Raw genomic sequence first — 24,335 nt, forward strand, 5'->3', positions numbered from 1 at the left:
AGTGGAAATTAACTATGAAAATAGTTTCGACTTTCCTTCATTTAAAGTTTTAGATTTGTTAGTTTAAAACAAATGTAATATTTCGTTTGACATAGTAAAACTGCTTGCACTACGACTTTGCGCCGTTCTGGGAATAAGATGTTAAAAATGAACTGTTTATGCTTGCTATTTTTACATGTTTTTATATCAAAAATTGAATATGTTTTAGTTCAATTCAAAAATGTGACTTTAAATTTTGTAAATTATGTATATTTCCAATGTTATACGCGAACGGAGAGTGGATCTCATATTTTAAAATAAAATATTACCTATGACTTGTGTTTCCAGTTTGTGTGAATCTATTTTTTCAAAGTTTAAGTTTAATTGTTAGAAATGATACTGCTTTACGAGCAGATCAAACAAGTCATTTTATTCAATTTCTATTGAGGAGAATGTGTACAAGTTTATATTTTAGAGTTTTCAGAAAATATTGCATCTAATCTAAGCGAGGTGTCTAGGGTATCAAATGCCATCAAGTTAAGAATGTTAGAAATTTCCATTGTTTTGTCCATCTATCATCGATACTTTAAAAATATCTGTACAACATTAATGTGTAATAAAGTAACAACATTGCCGCGTGGTAAAATGCGCTTTAGTTTGGTGCTTCGAGGTATTTGGGAAGTTGATAGTATTTCCCATAACCAATTTCTAGGAATTTTTTTCAACAAAAAATAATTAGAGTTTTCTGCAAGTACTACTTTACTTTAGTAGCGACGGTCCGTTATCGATCCTGCGCCGAACGAACTATGGTCCTCCAGTACTGACGGTCCTGGGCTGCCGTTCTTTGTCTCTTGAACACCAGTTAAAAGTGCATCACCCTCGACAGCACACATTCATTGGGTGCGGGGTCTGCGGTCTCTTTCTGGGGCTCTATTCTCACCTTCTCACAGTCACCTTACCTAATTTTTTTAGGTGAGAACACAATTTGCGATGCTCAGTCACGTAAGTGACTCCACTCACCTGGGTGACATATGCGAATGGTGAGCTGTTAGATGAGGTGAGGGTGACTGTCAGAATAGGGCGCGTGAGGTGAGTGAGAAGACTGTGAGAATAAATCCCCTGGTTCTCTGCTGAAAATAGTTTTGACTACTCTTTCGTTAGGCATTCTGGCCACGTGCCCAGCTCACCGCAGCCTGTTACTTACCTTCATTATGTCAGCATATTTTTTGTACAGCTCGTGGTTCAAGTGTCTGCACAACTTTCCATTTTACCACAGAGATTTTACCACGGAGTAATAGATCGCAGTTTTGCGCTCAAAAACCGTAACGTAACCGTCCGTAAAGAGCCACCGAGAGAAGTGATCTGTAGAGCACCAGCCACCAGTTTTGTCGAATTTGCAAACTACGGGACTTCAGCTGGCTAGTAATCCGCATTGGAAGCTGCAGTTCGTTGTTTTACTTCGTTGTCACCTGTTGCGAGCATAGCTAGGTACTATCATTTGGACTCCCATGTCCCATGCCAGCAACCATGCACATACTTTGTTTTGGCAGTGTCAATGGTGAGTCCCAATCTTGCTGCTTCCCATTATTTTAAAAGGCCTCTTCCATTGCTCTATACGGTTGATTCTGATAATGTCGACGTCATCCGCAAAACCTAGAAGCACGTAAACTTTTGTGATGATAATCAGTTCCTTCTTACGTTTGCTCTGCGTTTTGTACCTTCCAAGGAAATGTTGAATAACAGGTTAGAGAGTGCATTCCCTTGCTTTAGTCCATCCAACATCACGAAACCGGCTGAGGTCTTGTCCGCTATTCTGACCCGTGATTTCGATCAGTCCAGAGTCGCATGAATCAGTGTAACTAGTTTTGTCCGAAAACCATGCTCTATCAATATCTGTCACAGTACATTTCGTTTAACTGAATCGTACGACGCCTTGAAGTCCATAAACAGATGATGAGTCTGCAGGTTGTATTCCCGGAACTTGTCCAGTAACTGACGCAGGGTAAACATCTAGCCTTTTACGAAAACCAGCTTGGTACTCGCTGACGAAGGACTCCTCTAACGATCTCAGTCTACAGAACCGGATACTGGAGAGCGCATCTTATAGGTAGAATTGAGCAATGTAATGCCTCGATAGATATCGAGGTGCAGAGAAGCCCACGTTAAGACGTAGCAAGTACTCCTTGATGGCTGTAAATACCTTTCTTCTGGGTTTCCGTATAGAAAGAAATAACAGCTATATAAGCGGGACGCTCGGTTCTCTATCGCTGCTATATGGTTTCATGAGCTTTCATGAGTGTTCGTGTTTTCGTTGAAGAAAGTCCCACGTTATGAGGTCTGTTCCGTAGAGAGCCATCAATCTAATGAACATCCCGTATAGGGTAAATGAAGATAGAATTAACAAAAGGGCGAATGTCGCAAGCGTAAAAAAACCGAGTGAGGGTTGATTTTCCTATGCTGGTCCAGCAAAAAGTAACTCTCACTCGTTTTGTTTACATTTGCGACATTCGCCCTTTTGTTAATTCTATCTAGAAATCTCTTATGACCAGTGGTTGGAGAATTCGCGAAAAAGTGATCATTTGAATCGATTAACATCCCTCATGAACATACACTATTCGCCTGCCTCGCCGATAATGCACGCATCAGCTTTGAATTTTATCACGAACAGAACCTCAATATGAACATCAGAATTCGTTCAAAAATTGAATATTGAACATTGAGTGTGTTCGATTTTTCGGATATAGAATGCCCGGGGACGTCGGAAATTATTCAAAATAATATTACCACGAAAAGGGAATAGTTTAAAGTAGTGTTAGTGGCTTTACAAGCAGCAGAAAACGTCCATTTGCACTTTTGCTTTGCTCACGATATTCGTATATTCAGCGATGCTACGAAGCGTGAGTGTATGTTGCTCATTGTTATAGGCGAATTGAACCACTCGCGTAGCTGTTTTATCATGATAAAAACCGTTTACCGATGCTCGGCGTATCTATTCATTTTGCAAGTTTTCCAACCTCTGCTTATGACGCTACACTCAACCCCCGCTAATATGAAAAACACCTCGTTCAGATCAGGCGAATTCATTTTTAATCTGAATATTTGGTAACTCTATTCACTCCCGCATACGCGCAAAGCGCGCACCCTATGACTTTGTTATTTTGATTTGACGAAAACAAACGTTTTGATAACATGTCGAATATGCTCGAATTCTGAACATCCAGATTGTAATCCAGTGGAAATTGGCTCGACAGTTTCAACTAAAATAGTCTATTTTGAGTGTTGAAGAGAAATAAGTTGCATATGAGCTATATTGCCAAAGCTGCTGAGCAAGAGGAAACGTATTAAGTTTTTTTTGCTTTTTTTTTCAATTTGCCCGGTCAACTTAACCGTCAATTGTGTACGACGCTTGATCAGTTTTTAATGTGAACGCATTCATACCAACGGGGTTCAGATTAAAAATGTTTAGATTAAGGCAGGTCATTCCAGCGGGGGTACACGGTACTTGTATACCGTGGACCCCCGTTCGTTTGACCGTTTTTAATCTGAACACTTTTTAATTTGAACCCCGTTGGTTTGCTTGACGTGCAAATTAAAAATGGTTCAAATGTCATTCTCAATATGACATCATTTGCTTATGCACACAATGCACATAAACACGATTTGTTTGCACTGACCAAGCGTGTTTAATCCACCCCATCGGCAGGCAACCATGTTTTCGCTGCCAACATCTCGTGTGTGCGAAAATGATATAGCATGTCAGCACTGCGTTTCACTCAACTGCCAGCAGTCTGATTTGGGCCCGCTGTCAAATTTTGAGCCCACGACATGTTGTCGCTGACGTTTACTGCAGCTCGTTATAGAGATGTCGATGGGGTGGTTTAATCTGTTTCACACACCCCATCGCAGGCAACCATGTTTTCGCCGCTAACATCTCGTGTGTGCTAAAATGAGATAGCATATCAGCACTGCGTTTCACTCAACTGCCAGTAGTCTGATTTGGGCCCGCTGTCAAATTTTGAGCCCAGGACATGCTGTCGCTGACGTTCACTGCAGCTCGATATAGAGATGTCGATGGGGTGGTTTCACATTTCGTTTTCCCAACGATTATGATAGAAATCCGATCGGAGAATGAAATATTCGCTGCTTGCAACTGCCAACTAAATCAAACCATCAAAACAATAACAAAGAACAGGGCGGCCAGTTCATACGAGTTTCAGCATATTTAGGGTGGTCAGTTGTTCAAATTAAAAAGTAACCCCGTTAGTTTGCATGAGGAATCGTTCAAACGAACGGGGGTCCACTGTAATTATCATGTACTTAATAAATACATTGAAAATATGCTTGGAGTGCAGTGGGGAGGCAATAACGAAAAACTTATGGTTCAAATTGCTAAATTGCAATCATGTGTGGTAAACGCAGAAAATAACCACGCTAGTAATTTTCGCGTGGGACTCTAAATTGGTGGAAATTCCGCAATATTAGTGACGAGGACGAAACCGCAAATTACTTCATGTCAAAACCAGCTGACAGCATGCTGTGCTGGCACTATATCATCAGAGTTCAGAGCAGATAGCAGAAGCAGAGCCTAGAGGCTAGAGTAGTATTGGGCATCGAAACAAAAATAATCGATGTTGTTGAATCGATGTCAATAGTCTCGAAAACATCGGCACATCGATTAAATCGAGTGTGAGACATCGATGCTAATTGAATCGATGTTCGATGTTGGCTGGCAAATGAGGGAAATGGAGCTGCCGATGCTCCTGATCTGACTGACTGATTTTGTTTACGTTTGTACAAATCTAGAATTCTCACTAAAGAAAGTAAGAGATTTTGAAGGCTGGTTGCAGTAATAGAGTGACCTATGCTCTATTGCGTTATGCATTTGACGGAGAGCAATAACGTAGAATCAAAACCGTCCGCACTTGCGAGTTGAGCAATTTGTTATAAAAAACAAAATGGCGGTATGATGTTATACTTCCCCACCGTTCCCTTCATGGTGCAGTCATTCCGTTCGCACATATGCGAAGTTTCGTTAGATTTAAAAAAAATCATATTCTTATGAAGAACATTCGCAGAATATTAACACATAAAAAAACTAGAATCAGCAACACCGTCAACTGCGTCAATCGCACCGATCTGAATTGTCCAAGTTTCATCCAATTAATTGTATCGGGACATCGATGTGAATCGAAAAAACAACATCGATGTGACCGATTTTTCTGTTAGCTCACATCGAATCGAAACATCGGAAAATCGATGCTGGAACATCGATGTTTCGATTATCGATGTGACATCGCCCATTACTAGGCTAGAGCATTCATAGCAAAAGATACGAATATATTGTGTTACACTTGACCTTCCTTTTTTTCTATAAACTTATTTAGGTTTTAAATTTTTAATAACTTTATACATTTATATTTTGTTAATGTACTGATAGATGAGCTCGACAATTTTCTTTATTTTAAAATCATTAATGAGGTAGACTAATTTTAAATATTAGAAATAACAGTATACAATGCCTAAAACACGTTTTTCTCAGCTAAAATAAATATAATGCTGTAAGATTGACTTTGACTTGTCATGAGCGAGCAGTAGATTCGCAATTTGGGAGAGTAAAGTAAATGACGGCGTGACGCCAAAAGAGAAATAAAGCAGCTGATGACCCTGACGACAGGTTGCATCATCCTTTCTGCCCTTTGCGATCCAGTTTAAAACAAAGATCACGACAATTCGGTAGTAATCCATCGGTACTGATAATACGTGCCATTGCTCAGGTAATTCATTTCGCGATTCCAGTTTTGCATTACTCTTTTATGCTTTACGTGACGTAATAGCAATTGGGAAGGGGGCAAGCATTCAAGCTGATAATTTCTGGGCAAAGAAATATATTCATTCCCAGTTTTGTTCTCATCTCGTACGGTCTACAAAATGTCGAACGGTCTATTCCAGCCTAACGCAATGGTGAACTCTCCGCACATGGAAGAAGGTGGTGGCGACAAGCTAGCGCGAAAGGCCAAGGAGTCGCCTTTCATGCCGATTGGATTAGCAGGACTTGCCACCGTTTGCGGAATTGGTTTCTACAAGTACAAAACCCGTGGATCAATGTCGACGTCCGTATTTTTGATGCAACTTCGTGTGGCCGCTCAGGGTACCGTTGTAGCTGCCCTTACACTTGGTCTGGCATATACTATGGCCAATGAATATTTGTTTAAAAAAAAGGATGATAACTAGACGGCGAAGTAGTTTGATACGGTGCGCTCATTGAATTGAAAGGATTTCTAAATGTGGGTAAGTTACTGCTTGTTTAATGGTGTATCTAACACATTTAGTATATTGCAGTATTCACATCATTCTATTATTCATTAAGGTATTCAGAACTATAACGCTAAGAAGCACCGTTTCCCGGTAGCTCTTAATATAAATTAGCAAAAGATTAACTAATACTTCATAGTTTTCACTGAAATTAATGTGATGTGGTATTTTTTTTATCAATATACTAATGTCATTTAACCACTCGTAGTAAGTTTGTATTGAAATTTTAGGCGCATTAGCTTTCATTTTGTTGACTGATTGCTGATTTTTATAAATTCTCTTATTTGTGTTATTACAGATAAATTTTAAAAGCATACGCGCACGGAAATAATGTTACATAACTAAGCCTGTAATTCAAGCTACACGCCGGAAGTGAACGTCATGCCTTTAGTTGGAAAATATTCATCATACCTCGGATGCTCGTGATATCATTTGCACTCTTATACTGTGATCAATATCAAATATTAGAAAGGTATCGATTCAGATTCAGTATCATGTAGAGTAAGATATCAGTGTGCGAATTGCCAAACGATTTAATTACCAATTTCGTTTTGTGCGTGAGCTACTCGGCGATGCTGCTAGCTGCAGACCTATACGAAAGTGTGATCGCTTGTAATGAAAAGTGAAAATGAAAACTTGAAAGTTAAACTCATGATGATTCAGCACATTCTTGTTTGCGTTATCAAGTTTGTTTAGTTAATGCTAATTTAATTAAAATTTGTCTCAGTTATAGAAAAGTTGATGGATAAGATATATGTTAAGTATAAAAGTGAATATATAAGATAAACTACAAGAAAAAATATATTGAGTTATTTAATGTTATCACTGAATCAATAATCAATGGATAAAGGTATAGGTAAAAACGCTAGTTTATTTTTGACGAAAATTCAATTTAGATTTTAACTAACACAGAAAACAATTATAAGCTATTTCTGAAGCGCTAGATTTATTTTTAGTTTCATCTCAGCCACGTGTTTCATTAACGCTGACATGACAGTTGTTTATTCAAGGTCATGGTGCTTATTGCGGACTCAGTAATAATTGACAATTGAAGGATTGAAGTTTCGCTTGACTCTGCCAATTTTCACCAAAACAGTATAATATTTATTTTTAACGAGAAGAATAAGGCTGAATCGCGTACGCGCCGCGAGTGTTTGCTGCAACTATACGCTCTTTTTATTCAAAAAGAGAGAAGCTGGAAGCCAGTTGGCTAAGCCAAAGACGTTATCAACTTAGATTCATTCTCATTCTCGTTCCGTAGCTTATAGTTGGGCACTTTAGTCGTGCTGCTCTGCGTTTTCTGAATGTTTGCTAACGAAGTGGGCACTAACATGGAAGCATTTTCGGTAACAATGTTTGAGCTCAGTTATCTACACTTCAGCATTCTAACAATTCGAACAATTACGTTCCTACATTGCCAAATGTTTCACTTAGAATAGTTTGCTATATTGGCTAGCACTTTTTGAAAATTAAATGAACTTGTAATGTAGGAATAAACAATTCTAAGCACACCATTCCTCCGCCAGTATGTAGTCAGGCAGACAAACGAACAGTTTTGTGATAATTTTAAACGTGCAGCTTCAAAGCAGTCAAAATTGCATAAAAAGTTGAATTTTGATTTTGGCGTAGGACTACGTATTGCAGGAAGGTAGTGGTAGGGTGTCATTCCAAAAAATCTAAAAATACGAGCTTCACGAGAAAATGATAAATTTGGGGCGCTAGTAACCAGTAACATTTTAGTTTATGAGTAGCTTATTCAACTATTGTATAGCAATATTCGTAGAAGCGCTAATAGCGCTTGATAAGCTATTATACAACAAAAATGTTTTTCGGGCGCTCATTTCTCAACCATCTTGAACAATATCCCAAGACCATATATACCTTCGATTTCACTCGTTTCCATTTCTGAACTACACTAATAATTGTTTACATTGCTCATTTGGTCCCGTTCGTTTAATTCTTCTGGTACCCCTCTTTACGCAACTCTGATTTAGTTTTTTAGCAGAGAAAATATTATGTTTTATAGCTTTGTAAAACAAAGCAAAAAGTTTTATTAAGGGTTTAACGAAATTGGTCATGAAAACCACTAGAGGAACGTAATAAGACTTTAATTGCTCCATCTTCATCCTAACCAGGATGCTAGTATCTGTAGAAGGTAGCATGCACGTGCTTGGTTTTCCACTTCCACTTCTGTTCTGTGGTATTGTACTAGTACATTACCTCCCTTTCTTCGAAGTTATGGGTCCTTGTCCGCCGGTCCGGCAGAATAAAGGAATGAAATCAAAGATCTCCACTGCCGACGGTTACCCGCCTTAGCTTTTACCTGTAGCTAGGACAGGTTCTCGTCTACAGCCCGGATATCGTTGGCAAAGCTGCGTCGCCATGAGCCTCTCGGTCTGCCTCTTCTACGCTGTCCTTGCGGATTCCAGCCGAGTGTTTGTGTGCAGATCTCGTTCGCTCCATTCCTCAAGGTGTGTTCGACCCGCTTCTACCTACGTTCACGAATTTCTGAGGCTATCGGCCGTTGATGACATCGACGATGGAGTTTCTCATTCATTGGATATCCAGTTGTCACGCCACCAGGCAGGAATGATATATAACAGGCCCCGTTTAATAAATACCTGCAGTTTTTGTGTTGTCTCCGCAGAGACGCACCGCGTTTCGCAGGCATACAGCAGTGACTATATCAGTCTTGGTACCACCATCGGGCGTTGTCTGACTACCAAGATATTGAAAGTCTATCATAGAATTAGTTTTTGTTACATTTACTATAAGACCTGTTGCCTGGGAGCTCTCGGAGAAGTTCTCTAACTTGCTCTATGTATCGTTTCGGTGTTGTGCGAGCAAGACAATGTCGTCGGCTAGGTCGAGGTCTTTTAGCTGCTCCATTGTTACAAGATTCCAAAGCAATCCTCGGTTTGGTCTATTGTTAATTGCTCCAACTAATATCTCATCCATAATGATGAGAAAGAGTAGCGGTGATAGAATACAGCTTTGTCTCACGCCAGCAGTAACCCTTACAGAATCGGACAAGACGCCGTTGTGCGAAACATTACACGAGAACGCCTCGTACTGAGCCTCGATGAGATGGACTAGCTTATCTGAAACTTCTCTACGCCTAACTGCGCCCCAGATTGTTTTGTGGTTGAGTCGGTCAAACGTTTTTTCGAAGTCAAAAAATACCAGCAGTAGAGAGTCCTGGAAGTCGTGAATCTGCTCCAATATAATCCGGAGCGTTGTGGTATGGACTAATCTCATGTTTTTAGTCTTGACCTTGAAATGCCGTCATACATATATATTAATATTTTTTTTGAAACGGTGGTTCTACCATTGATGAAGGGACGGTAGGGGAAAGAAATGAAAATTTGTGGTGAAGGAGGGGAAAGAGCGGAAAGGTGAGGAGGGGGGGGGGATATTGGTAGCTACGCTTAACAAGTAGTCGTTTTGACTCCTACCTTTTGTCCAATGCTGGAAGGTGCATGAGTCGAACCAAGCTATAATCTGAGATTATAACCGGATTCGAACCCACAACACGCGCCAAGGCATGTGGTTCGCTGGTACTTGCACCTTTGAGCCGTAGAGGCAAATCAATATCAAGATAGCGACGCGTCTGGTTGGGTTATAGACACAAATTGTGCCTCTTCGTCCATCTATTGTAGATAACCACCGACCGAGAAGTTTTAATCTAACTTGTTTTTACTGGCAGGATTTTCAAAAACTTACCGTTCTGATTCAAATTTAGAACAGTCTCAACTTCGAACACTTCAAAATAATGTAAGTAAAGGGTTCACTTACGGCTAGACTCGAGCATGAAGACTTACCAGAAATCCCAGTGGGCGGCCTATCTAACCGATTTTAACGATCGTTGCTTTCCCTGGACGCGCGTTTGACGGTTTGGCTAAACACGTGACCGTAGCCCTATGGGAGGATGACTTTTGGAGGCGGGGGCAAACTATAATAGCACCGGACAGCCGCTCGACGGGAGGATGCTTGTCGGTGCCTTTGGACGTTTATCAACGGTTCATACTACGAAACAGCGTGTCGGCGAGAGGATTTCACTTTGGCGCTGGTACACAATTCCCTACCACGTGGCGTATACGGCTTACATTCGTGGATTGGAACGCCGGAAGGTAAACGAATGCTTCGCTTATGGACACTCGGATGGGGGGAATTAAACCGTCGCGCACTACACGGCCTACAAAGGCTCATTTTACTGTACAGGATTTATGATTATGGTTATATAAACCTCTAGTTTATCTTGTGGGCACGCATGGCACTCCGCGATATAACTATAGCAGGCTTCTCAACCATACTTTACGACCGAAAAGGTAACCGCGTGGAATTTCGAAGCATAGCAGAACAGCGGAGACACGCCCGATCGCTTCGACTAACCAAACAAAAACTCCCATCTCCTTCCGATAGGCTAGCAACGCCCTCTCGCAGGCTTAGGCAGGACTCCATAGCGTTACGCATCTCCTCTGCTCTCGGTCGGCCCGGGTGTTACAGCCATTGGCAACCGCGGCGTCTCGATCGGGATTTTTATCTTAAAACTAACAATTGTTTTTCCTACCTCCTGACATGCAACACAAATACAATTTTCGAAATTAATTATTTACTTTACTATGGGACATGGTCACATTTTATAGTAAAGTACTCGTTAGTATCGCTAATATGGCAAAATATTGTGCTTATTGTACACCGCCGTGTTCGTTAAAATGTCGTCTATCTGGCGTATAACATACACGGTACCGTTATTAAAAAATGAAATAGGCCATTTAAACGGAAAATGCCAGTTGGTTTGTATTGCCATCCCACACCTCTGAGCCTATTTTTAAAAAAATTGATAGACGAAGTTTTGAGTTACGCTCTTTTAAAGTTTTAAAAGGCAGACTGCTCATATAAAGTAAATAAAAATCTTCAATGACACTTCCAAAATGAACGTAACTCATAGCTGGTATTGATTTTTTATGCGACATACTTACTTACTTAGGTGGCTTGCCGTCCTAAGACAAAGCCTGTTGAACAAAATTTCTCCATGTAACTCGGTTGAGGGCTACCGCTCTCCAATTCCTCGGACACCGAGTACTCTCCGCCAGATCTCGTTCCACCTGGTCTAACCATCTTGCTCGCTGCGCTCCTGGTCGTCTTGTTCCTACCGGATTTGAGGCGAACACCATCTTTGCAGGGTAGTTGTCCGGCATTCTTGCAACATGCCCTGCCCATCGTATCCGTCCAGCTTTAGTTACCTTCTGGATACTGGGTTCGCCATAGAGCTGTGCGAGTTCATGGTTCATCCTCCGCCTCCATACTCCGTTCTCCTGTACGCCGCCGAAGATCGTTCTTAGCACTCGTCGTTCGAAAACTCCGAGCACTCGCAGATCCTCCTCGAGCATTGTCCATGCAACATGTTTATGCAACATATGCCCATTAATATGCCCATTAATATTTTTTTGAAACGATGGTTCTACAATTGATGAAGGGACGGTAAGGGAAAGTAATGAAGAAGTATTTTTTGGGAATGGAGGGGAAAGAGTAGAAAGGAATGGGGGGTAATAGGTAGCTGCACTTAACAAGTTGTCGTTGTGACTCTTACCTTTTGTTCAATGCTGGAAGATGCTTGGGTCGAACCAAGCTATAATCAGATATTATAACCGGATTCGAACCCACAACACCCGCAAGGGCATGTGGCTCGCTGGTACCCGTGTACCTATGAACCACAGAGGCGCTGGACAAAAGGAGACTGCAAAACCCATTTATCAAGATAGCGACGCGTCTGGTTGGGTTATAGACAGAAATTTGTGACCCTTCCTCCGTCTATTGTAGATAACCACCGACCGAGAAGTTTAAATCTAACTTGTTTTTACTAATAGGATGACGACACTATGCAGGCCCTTACGACTTGCAAGGTACTACACATGATGTTGTTCGTCTGCCAGCGTGTTAGCCGCGATTCTCAGCGCGGGTATTCGGGGGAAGGCCCGTTCTTATGAAATAGACTAATCTCCGACGCACCGATTGATGCAACGAACTATTGCCGTCATGCGCTGCTAGTTTTGCTGGTCTGTGACATTTGAAGCTCGGAAGAGTTTTTCAAAACGAATAGTCTATCGCTTAAGCTGTTCTTAACCTTTACGTCCCGATATCAAAAATGATGGTACTTGCAGTTCTACTTTTGGCTCTCTCTTCACTTATTTTCATTCGATTTTTATGAAATTAGTCTTAAAAGAACCACATTTGATTGGCCTTTAATGAAAAAATAAGTTGATAAATTATCCATTTTCCTGGAGATCCACCCCAGAACCAGCGATGAAAAATCCTTTGATTTGATACCCCATTTGCTATATTACTGAAGAGAATTCAAAACGACCAATTTTCACGCACTCTATTAAGCAGATTTCTAGTTTTATATCACATGCTACTTATGACGTCAAAAAAAATCCCACTGCGATCTGGAATATCTCCGGGAAAATAGAACCATAATTTATCAACTTATTGTTTCATTAAAAGCCAATCAAATGTGGTTCTTTTAAGACTAATTGCATAAAAATCGAATGAAAATAAATGGAGATAGAGCCAAAAGTGTTAGCAAGTACCATCATTTTTGATGTCGGGGACGTAAAGGTTAACGATCAGTCAGTAGTTGACCAGTTCTGTTCTTTAGCGACATCTTTGTATTCATCTTGCGTCCACTAATGCGAAAACAAACAGAAATCACCATTGGCGGCGGTGGTTTCCTTGTTCGGCTTGAGAGTTATTCCAGGCTCTCTTGTCCCACCTACAAGCTCGTTTAACAGCCCTCTCCAGTTCGGTGTATAGTTAATGGGCAGCTGTCTGAGCCGATCTGGTTCGCTCTGTTCGTCACTGGTCGTTCTTGATGCCGGTCCATTGCTCTTCGAGGGTTCCACCAGGTGGTAACTCCGAGGCTCGGGATTCAAGTTGTTCGACAAAAGCCCTTTTCACCTCAGGATTCTCCAATCGGCGGACGTCGTAACGTCACACCTACTGTTGTTGGACACGTGCGACGCAGACATATCGCAGCGATAACAAGTTTATGGTCCGAACTCGGAAGCAGTATTAGCGCTGGGTTTGTTGCCTACATCAAGAAGGCTCCTTCGATTTGGTTTTCTGTTCAGCCGCATTGAAGTGGATTTGAATATCCCCCCTTCGAGATTTTCTCAACCACGCTGTTCAGCTGGTTGTAGATTTTTTTTTCTCCTGCAAGCTAGGAGCATCTGTTGGCGCATAGCACTGGATTGCTGTAAGGTTTCTAGCCTGTGTTCTGAATGTGGCAACGAATATTCGTTCGTTTATCGGTTCCTACTTCATCAGGGTCGCATGTGCACTGGGCTCAGTAGGAATTCTCGAGTAGTATTTTCACTTCGCATGCCAGAGTAGAGCAAGACTTTCCCGGATGATGTCTTGTGTTCGCCAGTGCCCGGCCAGAATCTCGAGTCTCGTAGCTGACAGTTGGCGAAACAGCAATGGCATCCAGAACACTATCATCGCGACCAGTGACGAAGACCTCGGCAATGCCGGGCGGAGGAAGTGGTTTTCGGGTAAAACTTGATCGACAAGCAGAGAGAGGCGCAAGCCGGCATTGAGCGGAGATGGCTGTTGACCGAGTTTATAAGCGGGACAAGAAAGCCGATTTCCTAGCCGATAAGGAGAAACCGCCGCCGACAACGGTGATATCCGTTTGTTGTATGATATTTCTCGCTACCTTGGTGGTTCCAGGATGAATACTAAGATGCCGCAAATAGAAAGAGCTAGTTAGTCACTGACTGAACATTTAGAACAACGCTTTCGAGTGTTAAATTTCAGAGACCAACAAAAACCAGCAGCGGATGCCGCCAGTATTGGTCATGACTGTTGATATGTAATATGTATATCATATTTTCTAGCATAAACATATTAGGATAGATGTACCAGTAAGGGATTATAATTTTTCTTGCTTTGAAAGTTACAACATTGCTTCAAGTTAGTTTGTTTTTTATTGCATTGTGTTCTGAGAATGCTATTTACAAGAGATGGAATGGCATGCATGAATTTGTAGACACTTCACGGTGTGCAGACTTTTCACTTAGGTACTACTAAATTTTGCTATTCAAATAATATCGTTTGTTTCTGTACTTCGAGCACTTAGCTCGATTTTTTAGGAGATTGTGTTAAATCGCTCATAACATGTCCATCTTTATCCGTAGTACGTTTATAAACGTGGTTGCTGCTGGGAATCTGTACATATTCGTAGTCCAAACCTGACTGACTATTCTGGACAGGAGCAACTTGAGTATACACTGGTTGCGCTGCTACTGGTTCTACTCGATTTTGGGCATATATTGACGTCCTTCGTGCTGTTGGATGCACGCTGAGTGGCGTTATATTGATATCCCGATATACTGGTGCTCCGTGAGACGGACGCGCTGTTGTCACGACCACTGGGATTAACCCAGCTCGACCTAGTGTGTTGGATTGAATTTGACCAGGATCAGAAGTCGACGAGACGTACGCCAGATTAGTCGCCGGTTGATAATTGATGTACGTTCCCGATGATGGGGCTACGGTTGATTGGATGAGCGAGTTTGCGTGTGGTGCCGTGTTGTAACTGTGGATTTTGACGTCGTTCACGCGTAACCGGGACGGATAGTACGGTGCAGGGATCTGAGTTGGGGTGGCTTGAGCATAGTAAACATTCCGTTGAGGCTGTTGGACATGATGTTGGCGTTGTCGGTGAAGATTTTTGTAATAATTGTAGATAGGTTGAGCTGATTCTAGAGGTGATACTACTGGAACTGCTGTTACTGGAACCTGCACAACAGTTGGTGCCGCGGTTACATGATTGATTGTATTGGGACTATGTTCATTTTCATAAGTTACATCCGCTCGGTAGCCATTATTATCAGCTACGTATTTAACAATTTGCATTCGACCATCGGGAAGTTGAACTTTGTAGCTTCCTTTAACTGCTCCGTCCACATGTTGTTGCTGTGTGTGAGAAAAATCATCTCCAGAAGCTGCATCCTTCACGGAGTAGGAAAACACATAATGCTTTTTTTGGTTTGTTGCTTCCTGAAAAAAGTTTATTGATATAATAATATATAATGTGAACAATTCGCGTCTACCTACATTATAATTATCAATTTCGTTGTCCTCGTATGTCTCCTCTATCTGGCGATTCAAAACCCGAGCAGCGTGCTTTGCTAGAGCCTTGTATGCAGGTTTCACGATCAAATTGTCTGCTCCGGAAAAGCGTTCTGTTTTCGCCAGGCGTTCTTTCAACGCAAATTTCTCGTATGGATGAGATAAAGCATTCATCGTGGCCCTGTTCAGCAGTCGTGGGAACTGTATGGGACCTTGCCTGTTGAATGGGTTAAGAGATAGAGTTGAATGAAAGAAAAGAGGTTGTAAACCGATGTAGACTGTTTTGGTTTTTCAAGGTGATATTTTCCTTGAGTTTCAAAACAATAATTAGAATAGTAATTCGTACTCAAAAAAGTTCTGCATGAATTTTTCGCCATTAATGATAACGTTTTTATCGAAAATGCTGACTCCATCGTAGGCATTCTCATACGGATGAGGGTTTATATCTCGTGGTCTTAACAGGGACGAAGGCTCGGGTGTTTCAATAGCAAATGCGCATACAGATGATAGAACAATCACAAGAATTTGCTGTGCTGCTCTTGGTAACCAAATGTTCTGTAAGTGAGGAAAGAAAAACTTCATTTAGCACAAACTAATTTAATTTATATTACAAAAAAGTCATTTCAATGCTTAACAATGCGCTTCACGATCACTATATTCGTATCTAACTGGAAATTAGCTAATTTTAAGTTTGGTTTCAATCACAATTGCTGTATCGAACCCTGGTTCATATGTTTGATATTCGCGATATCTGTTTTTTAAGCACTCACCTGAATTTTTTTCAAATTATATTGCATTCTGCGTGACCTGCTTCCCTCGTATTCAGTAAGCAAAAATCATTTGCTCTTGTTTATTAGGTGTTATCTGCAGTAAAATGTCGAATTTTGAATAAAGTTAATATTTTATTTAATAAACTTAATGTGTTCACAATTAACCGCCAACACACCTCACAATGAAAATAAGCTGTTTGGTTATTTCATTTAATTACCGGCGTCACTCGCAGCGCAATTATTTTTGTAATTTAAACATTGCATTGCCTCGAGTACGTGGGGTTGCAAAGCAACCTGGTACGTGGAAATGAAATAAATGCTTTAGTGCGACACTGAACTGGCCACGCCATATTCAAGTAACGTAATCAGAACATTATAGCTTTGGCCCAATCTCCTTCCCTAAACTTAAATGGTGATTTTATCATCAACAAATTTAGTCTGTCGCATTTAGGCATGTCGCAAGTACCTTTCTACATTTTCATCGTGGTACCTGGTACGATTTATTGTCACTAGTAAAAATATCCCACACTGATTCTATCATAAAAGTGCACTTCTAATGCTGTGCAGTGGTTCAAGATATTTAAATAGTAGAGTTTTGTATTACCGGCTATGGATGGTTTATCACTAGTACTTATACTGACTTATAAGTCATATATCATGTGTATATCCGACATTGAAAAAAAAATTAAAAATGTATACTTAATCTTCAAGGTTGGACCTTACTTAAGCTGCAAAGTACCATATTCGTTGCCGTAACTGACTATTGGGCTATTAGCGTGTATCATATTGTAAAAATCGTTCACCGGCAGGCAATAATTCATAACGATCATAACATATTACGCCCATATGACTAAAATTGAAATTAATTTTTATATTTATGGAGCTAGCGACGGATAGCTTTGAATATCCGTAATCTACATGCTGGATAAAACAAGAAAAAACTATGCACAGCCATTTGACAACATCATTACGGTCTGCTTTTCAGCAATATATGGGGAACCGCAACTATGCAGGGCGAGGGCATATTGGTCAAAGTCTCTAAAAAAGGAGACCTAACTGAATGCGGTAGCTGGCGTGGCATCACGTTGCTCTGTATTACTGTCAAAGTACTCGGTAAGGTACTCCTCCACACTAGTCTCCGGCGGCAGCTAGCTGGATTCCGTACTGGTCGATCATGTGTAGACGATACAACAATGCATTATATTGGAGCACATCAACGAACTCCAGGACTCTCTTTTGTTGGTGTTTGTTGACTTCGAAAAAGCGTTTGACAGACTCAACCACGAAAACAACTGGGGCGAATTCAGGCGTAGAGGAGTTCCAGATGAGTTAGTTCATCTCATCGCGGCTGAGTACAAGGCGTTTTGATGTATGGTTTTGCACAACGGCGTCTTACTTACTTACTTACTTAATCAGCTCCAGGCCGCCTGCTGTTCGAAGAAGTCGTCTCCATTCTGCTCGGGACGTTCCGTCTTACATCTGCACTCCGTCGTAGATGGTGCGCAACACCTTCCGTTCGAAAACACTAAGGGCGCGTTGGTCCTCCACGAGCATGGTCCATGCGTCATGGCCGTAAAGGACTACCGGCCTAATCAGCGTTTTGTGGATTGTTAGCTTCGTGCGGTGGCGAATTTTGTTCGATCGCAGCGTCCTACGGAGTCCAAAGTAGGCACGATTTCCTGCCATAATGCGTCTTTGTATTTCTCTGCTCTTCATTATTGATAAGTCCAATCCGTTTGGCTTCAGCTTTCAATCCGATGTACGTTTCCGCTATCCTCTCAAACGTACGTGTAATGATGTCAACGTCGTCAGCGAAACCAAGGAGCTGGACGGACTTCGTGAATATCGTGCCACTCGTGTCTATTCCCGCTCTTCTTATCACACCCTCCAAAGCGATGTTGAACAGCAAACATGAAAGCCCATTACCTTACCGTAACCCTCTTCGAGATTCAAAGGGACTCGAGACTGCCAACGGTGTCTTATCCGGCCCTATAAGGGTTACTGCTGGCATGAAATAGCTATTTCATGGTTTGCTGTTTCTCATAGTTACGGATGAAATATAATTTGGAGCAATTGACAGTAGACCAAATCGTGGATTGTCCTTGGAATCCAACTAAATGACCGTGACCTAGCCGACGATATTGTCTTGCTCGCACAATGCCGACACGATATGCAAAGTAAGTTAGATGACCTCTCCAAGAGCTCCCAGGCAGCAGCTCTCACAGTCAATGTAGCAAAATCTAAGCCTATGGTAGTGAACCCCACCAACTTCACAGTAGCGGAACAAGTTGTACCAAGACTAATATAGCCACACGGATCAGCAAGGTCAGGGGTGCCTTTGCAGGTCTGCGAAACATTTGGCGCTCAAACAAGATTACTCTCCATACGAAAACTCGAATTTTCAATTCAAACATTAAATCCGTACTGCTGTATGCCTGCGAAATGTGGTACGTCTCAACGGAGACAACGCAAAAACTGCAGGTATTTATTAATCGGTGCCTGCGATATTCGTGCCTGGTGGCATGACAACTGGATATTCAATGAGGAACTCCATCGTCGATGTCATCAACGACCGATGGATTGTTTAACATTTCGCCGAATACAATTTCGCGGAAATCCAATTCGCGGATAGCCATAACGCGGAATATACTGTTTCATATAAAATCATTTCGCGATGTGAAATGTGAAACAGATGTGATTTCTTCCGACGGCGGGTCACCGGCGTACACTCGCCGTTGCTTGCGACCGGTTTGCCCTGAATCATCTAGGAAACGTTTGCTACTAACATGGTAAAAAGATGTCATATCTTAGGATAAGCAGAACTGGATCACCGCCAACACTCTATAAAACGTTTGCAGCATCTTGCACATTTTGCTATGTGGATTTCTGCGGAACATTTTACTGCGCATGTTTTCTGCGAAATGGTATTCCGCGAAACGGTACTCCGCGATATGGTCATCGGCGAAATGTTATACAACCGCAGAGAAGCACTCGACTGAAATCCGTAAAGACAGCGTAGAAGAGGCAGGCTCAGAGGCTCATGGCGACGCAGCTTAGCCAAAGACATCCTGGCTGTAGACGAGAACCTGTCCTGGCAACAGGTAAAAGCCATGGCGGGTAACCATCGGCAGTGGAGATCTCTAATCTCGTTCCTTTGTTCTGCCAGACCGGCGGACATGAAAACATAAGTAAATAACACTGCAAGGGTCAATAGGAACACCCCCAATAGGCCCAGGAATACCACATGGCTCAATTACGCATTGATTTATTTGGGAATTGGTTACTTTTTTATATTGGGTTCGTCACAGAGCTGCGCGAGTTGTCCACAATGAGTTCTTTCCCCTTTTATTTAGATACTGGTGGCATGAGCAGTTCGTAAACTGTGTAGAGCAATCGAAGCCTGCCTCAAAAGATGATCATTAAGACTGCCACGGCGGCTTTTCAATCCAATGTCCTTGTGGCATACACAGTGAATCCTCGTTACCTAATCTGCACAGGGCTTCGCGCGTTGTAGCACCGGCTCTGCTTTCAATAGCGATGTTTAATAAGATACGGAACAATCCATCCCCTAGCTGCAACCCTATGCGCGATTCGAAGAAACTCGAGAGTACCCAGCAAACATTTTCGTACGTATATCAAAGTAACAAATTTGATTTATGTACCGATATATATCTAGAAAAATCGCATTTGCTGCACGAAACCAGCATATGCGTACTGTTTTGGAGGCGATATACGTACTGCAAGTGATATGAAAATAATTCACATTCATAAGTATTTGTATACGATAAAATCCGACTCAACATGATTAGTTCCATAATGCTATACAATTCTGTGATGAAAATCGTATGTGAATCAGTTACTATCATTTTGTACGAATAAATGTAAACTAGGGTGCGCTTTATTAAGCCTTATGTACGATTTCGAGTTTGTTTAGCGATATTTAAGATGATTTTCACACATTATTATACGATTTGTGGTTTGCTGGGTACCATGGTTAGCTCGTTTGTCGCCAGGTTTCTCTCTTCGTCACTACCCAGTAAACAGTTTGTTTTATATAGGGGAAAAGTGTATAATGTGCCCCCCTAAGAATAAATGGATATATCTCCGTTATACTTCCCCAAATTAACGTTACAACTACGTGTATATGTTGGTACTTAAGCTGACAACCAATTGCAATTGTTTATTTCATTTAGGATTGTGGAATAAACATGCTAGGAATTATTTAATAGAAGCACCTAAATGTTGTGTTTCTCGTCTGCGCGGGGTAAAATGCCCCACCTGCGGTATAATATGCCCAATGCGGTAATTTGAGTATTTCTACCAGTGACAGACCAACTCTATTTTGTAGAAAGTAAAACTATTTCCTTTGTTTTGCAAAATATCGTTATTTTATGTAAAATAAACCTAGTTTCGGCCTTCTGGTGCACTTTTTCTTTTCTGCATGGGGCACATTATACGCAGCTGTGGCGTTTTGTACCGGGTAGTTGAATTACCTAGAATTTGGACGTTGGTAATAAATTATTCCCACCACGGTTACTCTACAATACTAATTGAATTAAATAATGGCAATCGACTTCAACTTAGATCTGTTTACATAGTTTTAAAGCCACATTTGCAAGGGGGGCAAATTGCACCACCGCAAGTGGGGCATTTTGGCCTGCTTTTACTTATTTGAAAAAATATTAAATGTTAAAGCAAGTCAAGCGTTTCATACCGTTATTTTTAGCAGGGATGTCATTTTGAAGTTCACTTTACGCAATCGAATCGCAACAACCGGTTATTTACAGATTTTGACAAGAAAATAGCTTATGGAAATGACGCCAAAAGTTACATCGGAAGCTGCTCAAAAACAAATTTATTTTTGTTTTGTTTTTACAGCATGTGACAACTGTCATACTTGCATAGTAGGCTAGTTCCATCAAATACTATGGTTTCTGGGTGGTTTTGCATTTTAATTTCGCTTGTTTAGCGAAAAACGAAGGGGGGGGCACATTGGCCACGGGGGGCACGTTATACATAATTCCCCTATCTCGATTGCAACTGAAAAATACGAAATCATAGTTGAACGAAAAAGTTATATCTCACACTACATAAAAACATATAGTCGATATAAGTACCAAAGTGGTGGCAATATACTTGCGAACATTTTGACAATCATTTGTAATTCTATCTTGCTTGTTTGCCTGGTCTACGAGGATCGAAGTACCTATCCACAAAGTGGAAGGTAGAACTTCATCCAGTACACGCGAGTAGTTCTCGGCAGGGATGATTCCTCTTCAGAATAAAAAAAGAGAAGAGAAAAATTCACACTTTACTCAGTCGCGATTTATGTTGCTCCGTTTTGTTTGAACTTTTCTCTTTTTTACTGATCGCGATTGCTCAGCAACCTGCTCATTGTGCTTCTCATTGAGGAATAAACTGAGCAACAAAGTGTTAATACACTTTTTGGCACAAAAAAACTGTTTAGACTTCTCGCAGCGGCAACAGTGCAAAAAATGTTGCATATGACGATGGTGGATGATAGATATGGCAACAATGTAATTCCCGTGCCGTTACTTGCTGCAGTACGAGCGCACAATGAGAATCTAAAGTTTGTTTATATTCCTATTTATTTTTGGTCTGTTTCTCATTGCGTGGATTTGTTTCTCATTTGTGGCAGTTCTGCTCATTGTTTTGAATGAAAAAAGTTTCACTTTTTGCACAATGAGTGAGTAAATGACAAGCCTGGTTCTCGGTAACTCACGGGTTGACTGATTGCCGAAAACTAATTGTTGAGCGTCGTAAAAATGGGGCGACTTAGTCTCTGTATATATATACAGAGACTATAGATTACAGGGAATCTATAGGTGCTCCCATCAGGTGGGTTTCATGGGGGCTCGCTCAACTACGGACCAAATTTTTACTATCCGACAGATCTTGCAGAAATGCCGGGAGTACAACATGCCCACACATTACATCTTTATTGATTTTAAAGCAGCATACGATGCAGTCGATCGAGACAAGCTATGGCAGATAATGCACGAACATGGTTTCCGGACAAACTGACGCGTCTGATCAGAGCTACATTGGATCAAGTGATGTGTTTCGTACGTATCTCTGGGACACTATCGAGTCCCTTCGAGGCGCGGCGAGGGTTGAGACATGCTGACGGTTTATCCTGCATGCTGTTTAACATCGCTCTTGAGGGCGTAATCCGACGAGCGGGCATCGAAACGAGAGGCATAATTTTTACCAAGGGTACCCAGCTTCTAGGCTTTGCAGAAGATATCATAGCCAGGAACTTTGCGACGGCGGAGGCAATCTACGCCAGACTGAAAGCGGAGTCTAGGAGAATTGGGCTAAAAATAAATGCGTCGAAGACCAAATACATGAAAGGAAGAGGCTCAAAGCCAAAGGAGTCAAAGGAAACTAGCGCGCGTTTCCCACGGACGGTAATCGTTGACGGCGACGAACTAGAGGAGTTTGTGTATTTGGGATCGCTGATGACCGCGGACAACAACACTAGTAAGGAGATCCAGCGGAGCATCCAAGCGGGAAATCGGGCCTACTTTGCCCTTCGTAAAACAATGTGCAAAACCCTTATTAGACTGGTAGTTCTTTATGGACTCGAAGCCGTGACGCTGCTCACGGAGGACATACGCGCCCTTGCCGTGTTCGAGCGGAAAGTGCTACGGACGTTATTTGGCGGAGTACAAACTGAAAGCGGAAAGTGGATAATTTCGGGCGTATATCTACTGCTACTAGGAAATGAATAGAGTCAAAAACCGTACCCCGTAGGGAGTGTATGTTGGTAATGTTCGGGAAAACCGGGCATAAAAGAAAATATGGTCGATTTAGTTAAATGTTCGTTGATCAAGTGATCTCCAGGTAGCTTTGTGGATATCTTTGCAGAGAAAGAAAATGCTTTTGATCGCCAGGCCAGCTGCAAAGTTGATGCATTGCTGGCCGTTATCGTTCGTGTCGGCGTGCAGACCATGGGGTCCGATCACCAGTCTATACATCGCTTCCTTGCCGATCTGGGCGTTCATATCCCCGATGACGATCTTAAGTCGTTGCCTCCGGTTGCGCATAGAATACTTTCTTCTCTTCGTCGGGTCTACCTTCGTGTGAGCAGTGATGATGGTGTAATTAAAGAAATACCCTTTTAGAAATGGCCCGCTTCCAGCTCATTGGTCACTCCACCGCTCTGGTAAAATTAGGCCTTACCGAAACGGATCCTCCATACCTTCTCGTCTTTGCAACCGATCGCTTGCAGTGCCACGATGCCGCAGTTTCGGGGTTCTAACTGATCGAGCAGCACTCTGGCGCCACCCACGAAATTCAGCAATCATTTCATGTGCTTATTTTGTTGTCTTTGTCTATGCCAAATTTTCCAAGTCCAACTTTTTTGATTTTTCGTAGTAAGGTGGGTTTAGGAAGGTTTCCTTAGTAAAGCCACGCTCGTGGTGGGCCGTCTTAAGTTTAGTGCCGAGACAACACATCTCTTAATTCAGCTTCCCAAAATCAGACGCTGCCGTGAGCCGCTCTTAACCTGGAGTACAACCGTGCACTTGGCTGAGAAATCGGCAAGCCACCAAGAGCCGCTTCTAACATGGGAACGTTCGCATGAGTTCCTCCCTTTCTGTCGGTATATAACCCTAATTCCTACCGGGATTGGTTACTAGATATCCACTAAAGTTACTCGTACCACGAGGAGGTATAGGGATGGGAGTTGCTGAATAAGAGGCTAAAGACTACGATGGGATTAATGTTATGCATTATCCAGTCATTCACCAACTAAAAAATATGCTAAACTACAGTTAATTACATAATACTAACTGATGACCTTAAAATAATCTTAATTGTCGTAACAAATCATAAGAAATCAGAATAATAGTATATATTGCAATTCTAATAGTGTTGAAAAGTCACCACTTGTGATTGAACACACAATATGATATAGGATAGTTACTCTTAAGTATTTTATGTAATCGAATATTTGCCCCAATAAAAAAAAAAAAAACTGATGACCTTACATAGTGAGTACCTATTATTATCTACAATGGCTTCTATATTATACTAAACTTATGAACATTCAATCCTAGATTTAACCTAAAAGTTAATCTAGAAAGATCAGAATCTTAGTACAGTAACGGT

General features: G+C 41.5%; 1 protein-coding gene across 1 annotated transcript; it reads right to left on the reverse strand.

Moving 5' to 3' along the window:
* Window positions 1-14,430: 14,430 nt before the first annotated feature.
* On the reverse strand, window positions 14,431-20,809 carry LOC128735662 (uncharacterized; the record flags this gene model as incomplete). Its single annotated transcript, XM_053830146.1, has 4 exons — window positions 14,431-15,357; window positions 15,415-15,646; window positions 15,776-15,962; window positions 20,794-20,809. Coding segments are annotated over 4 exons (1,362 nt in total), but the record flags the coding sequence as incomplete, so codon positions are not given.
* Between the last annotated feature and the right edge of the window lie 3,526 nt (window positions 20,810-24,335).

This window comes from Sabethes cyaneus, chromosome 2 (assembly GCF_943734655.1).
Source record: "Sabethes cyaneus chromosome 2, idSabCyanKW18_F2, whole genome shotgun sequence".
Taxonomy (NCBI): Eukaryota; Metazoa; Arthropoda; class Insecta; order Diptera; family Culicidae; genus Sabethes; species Sabethes cyaneus.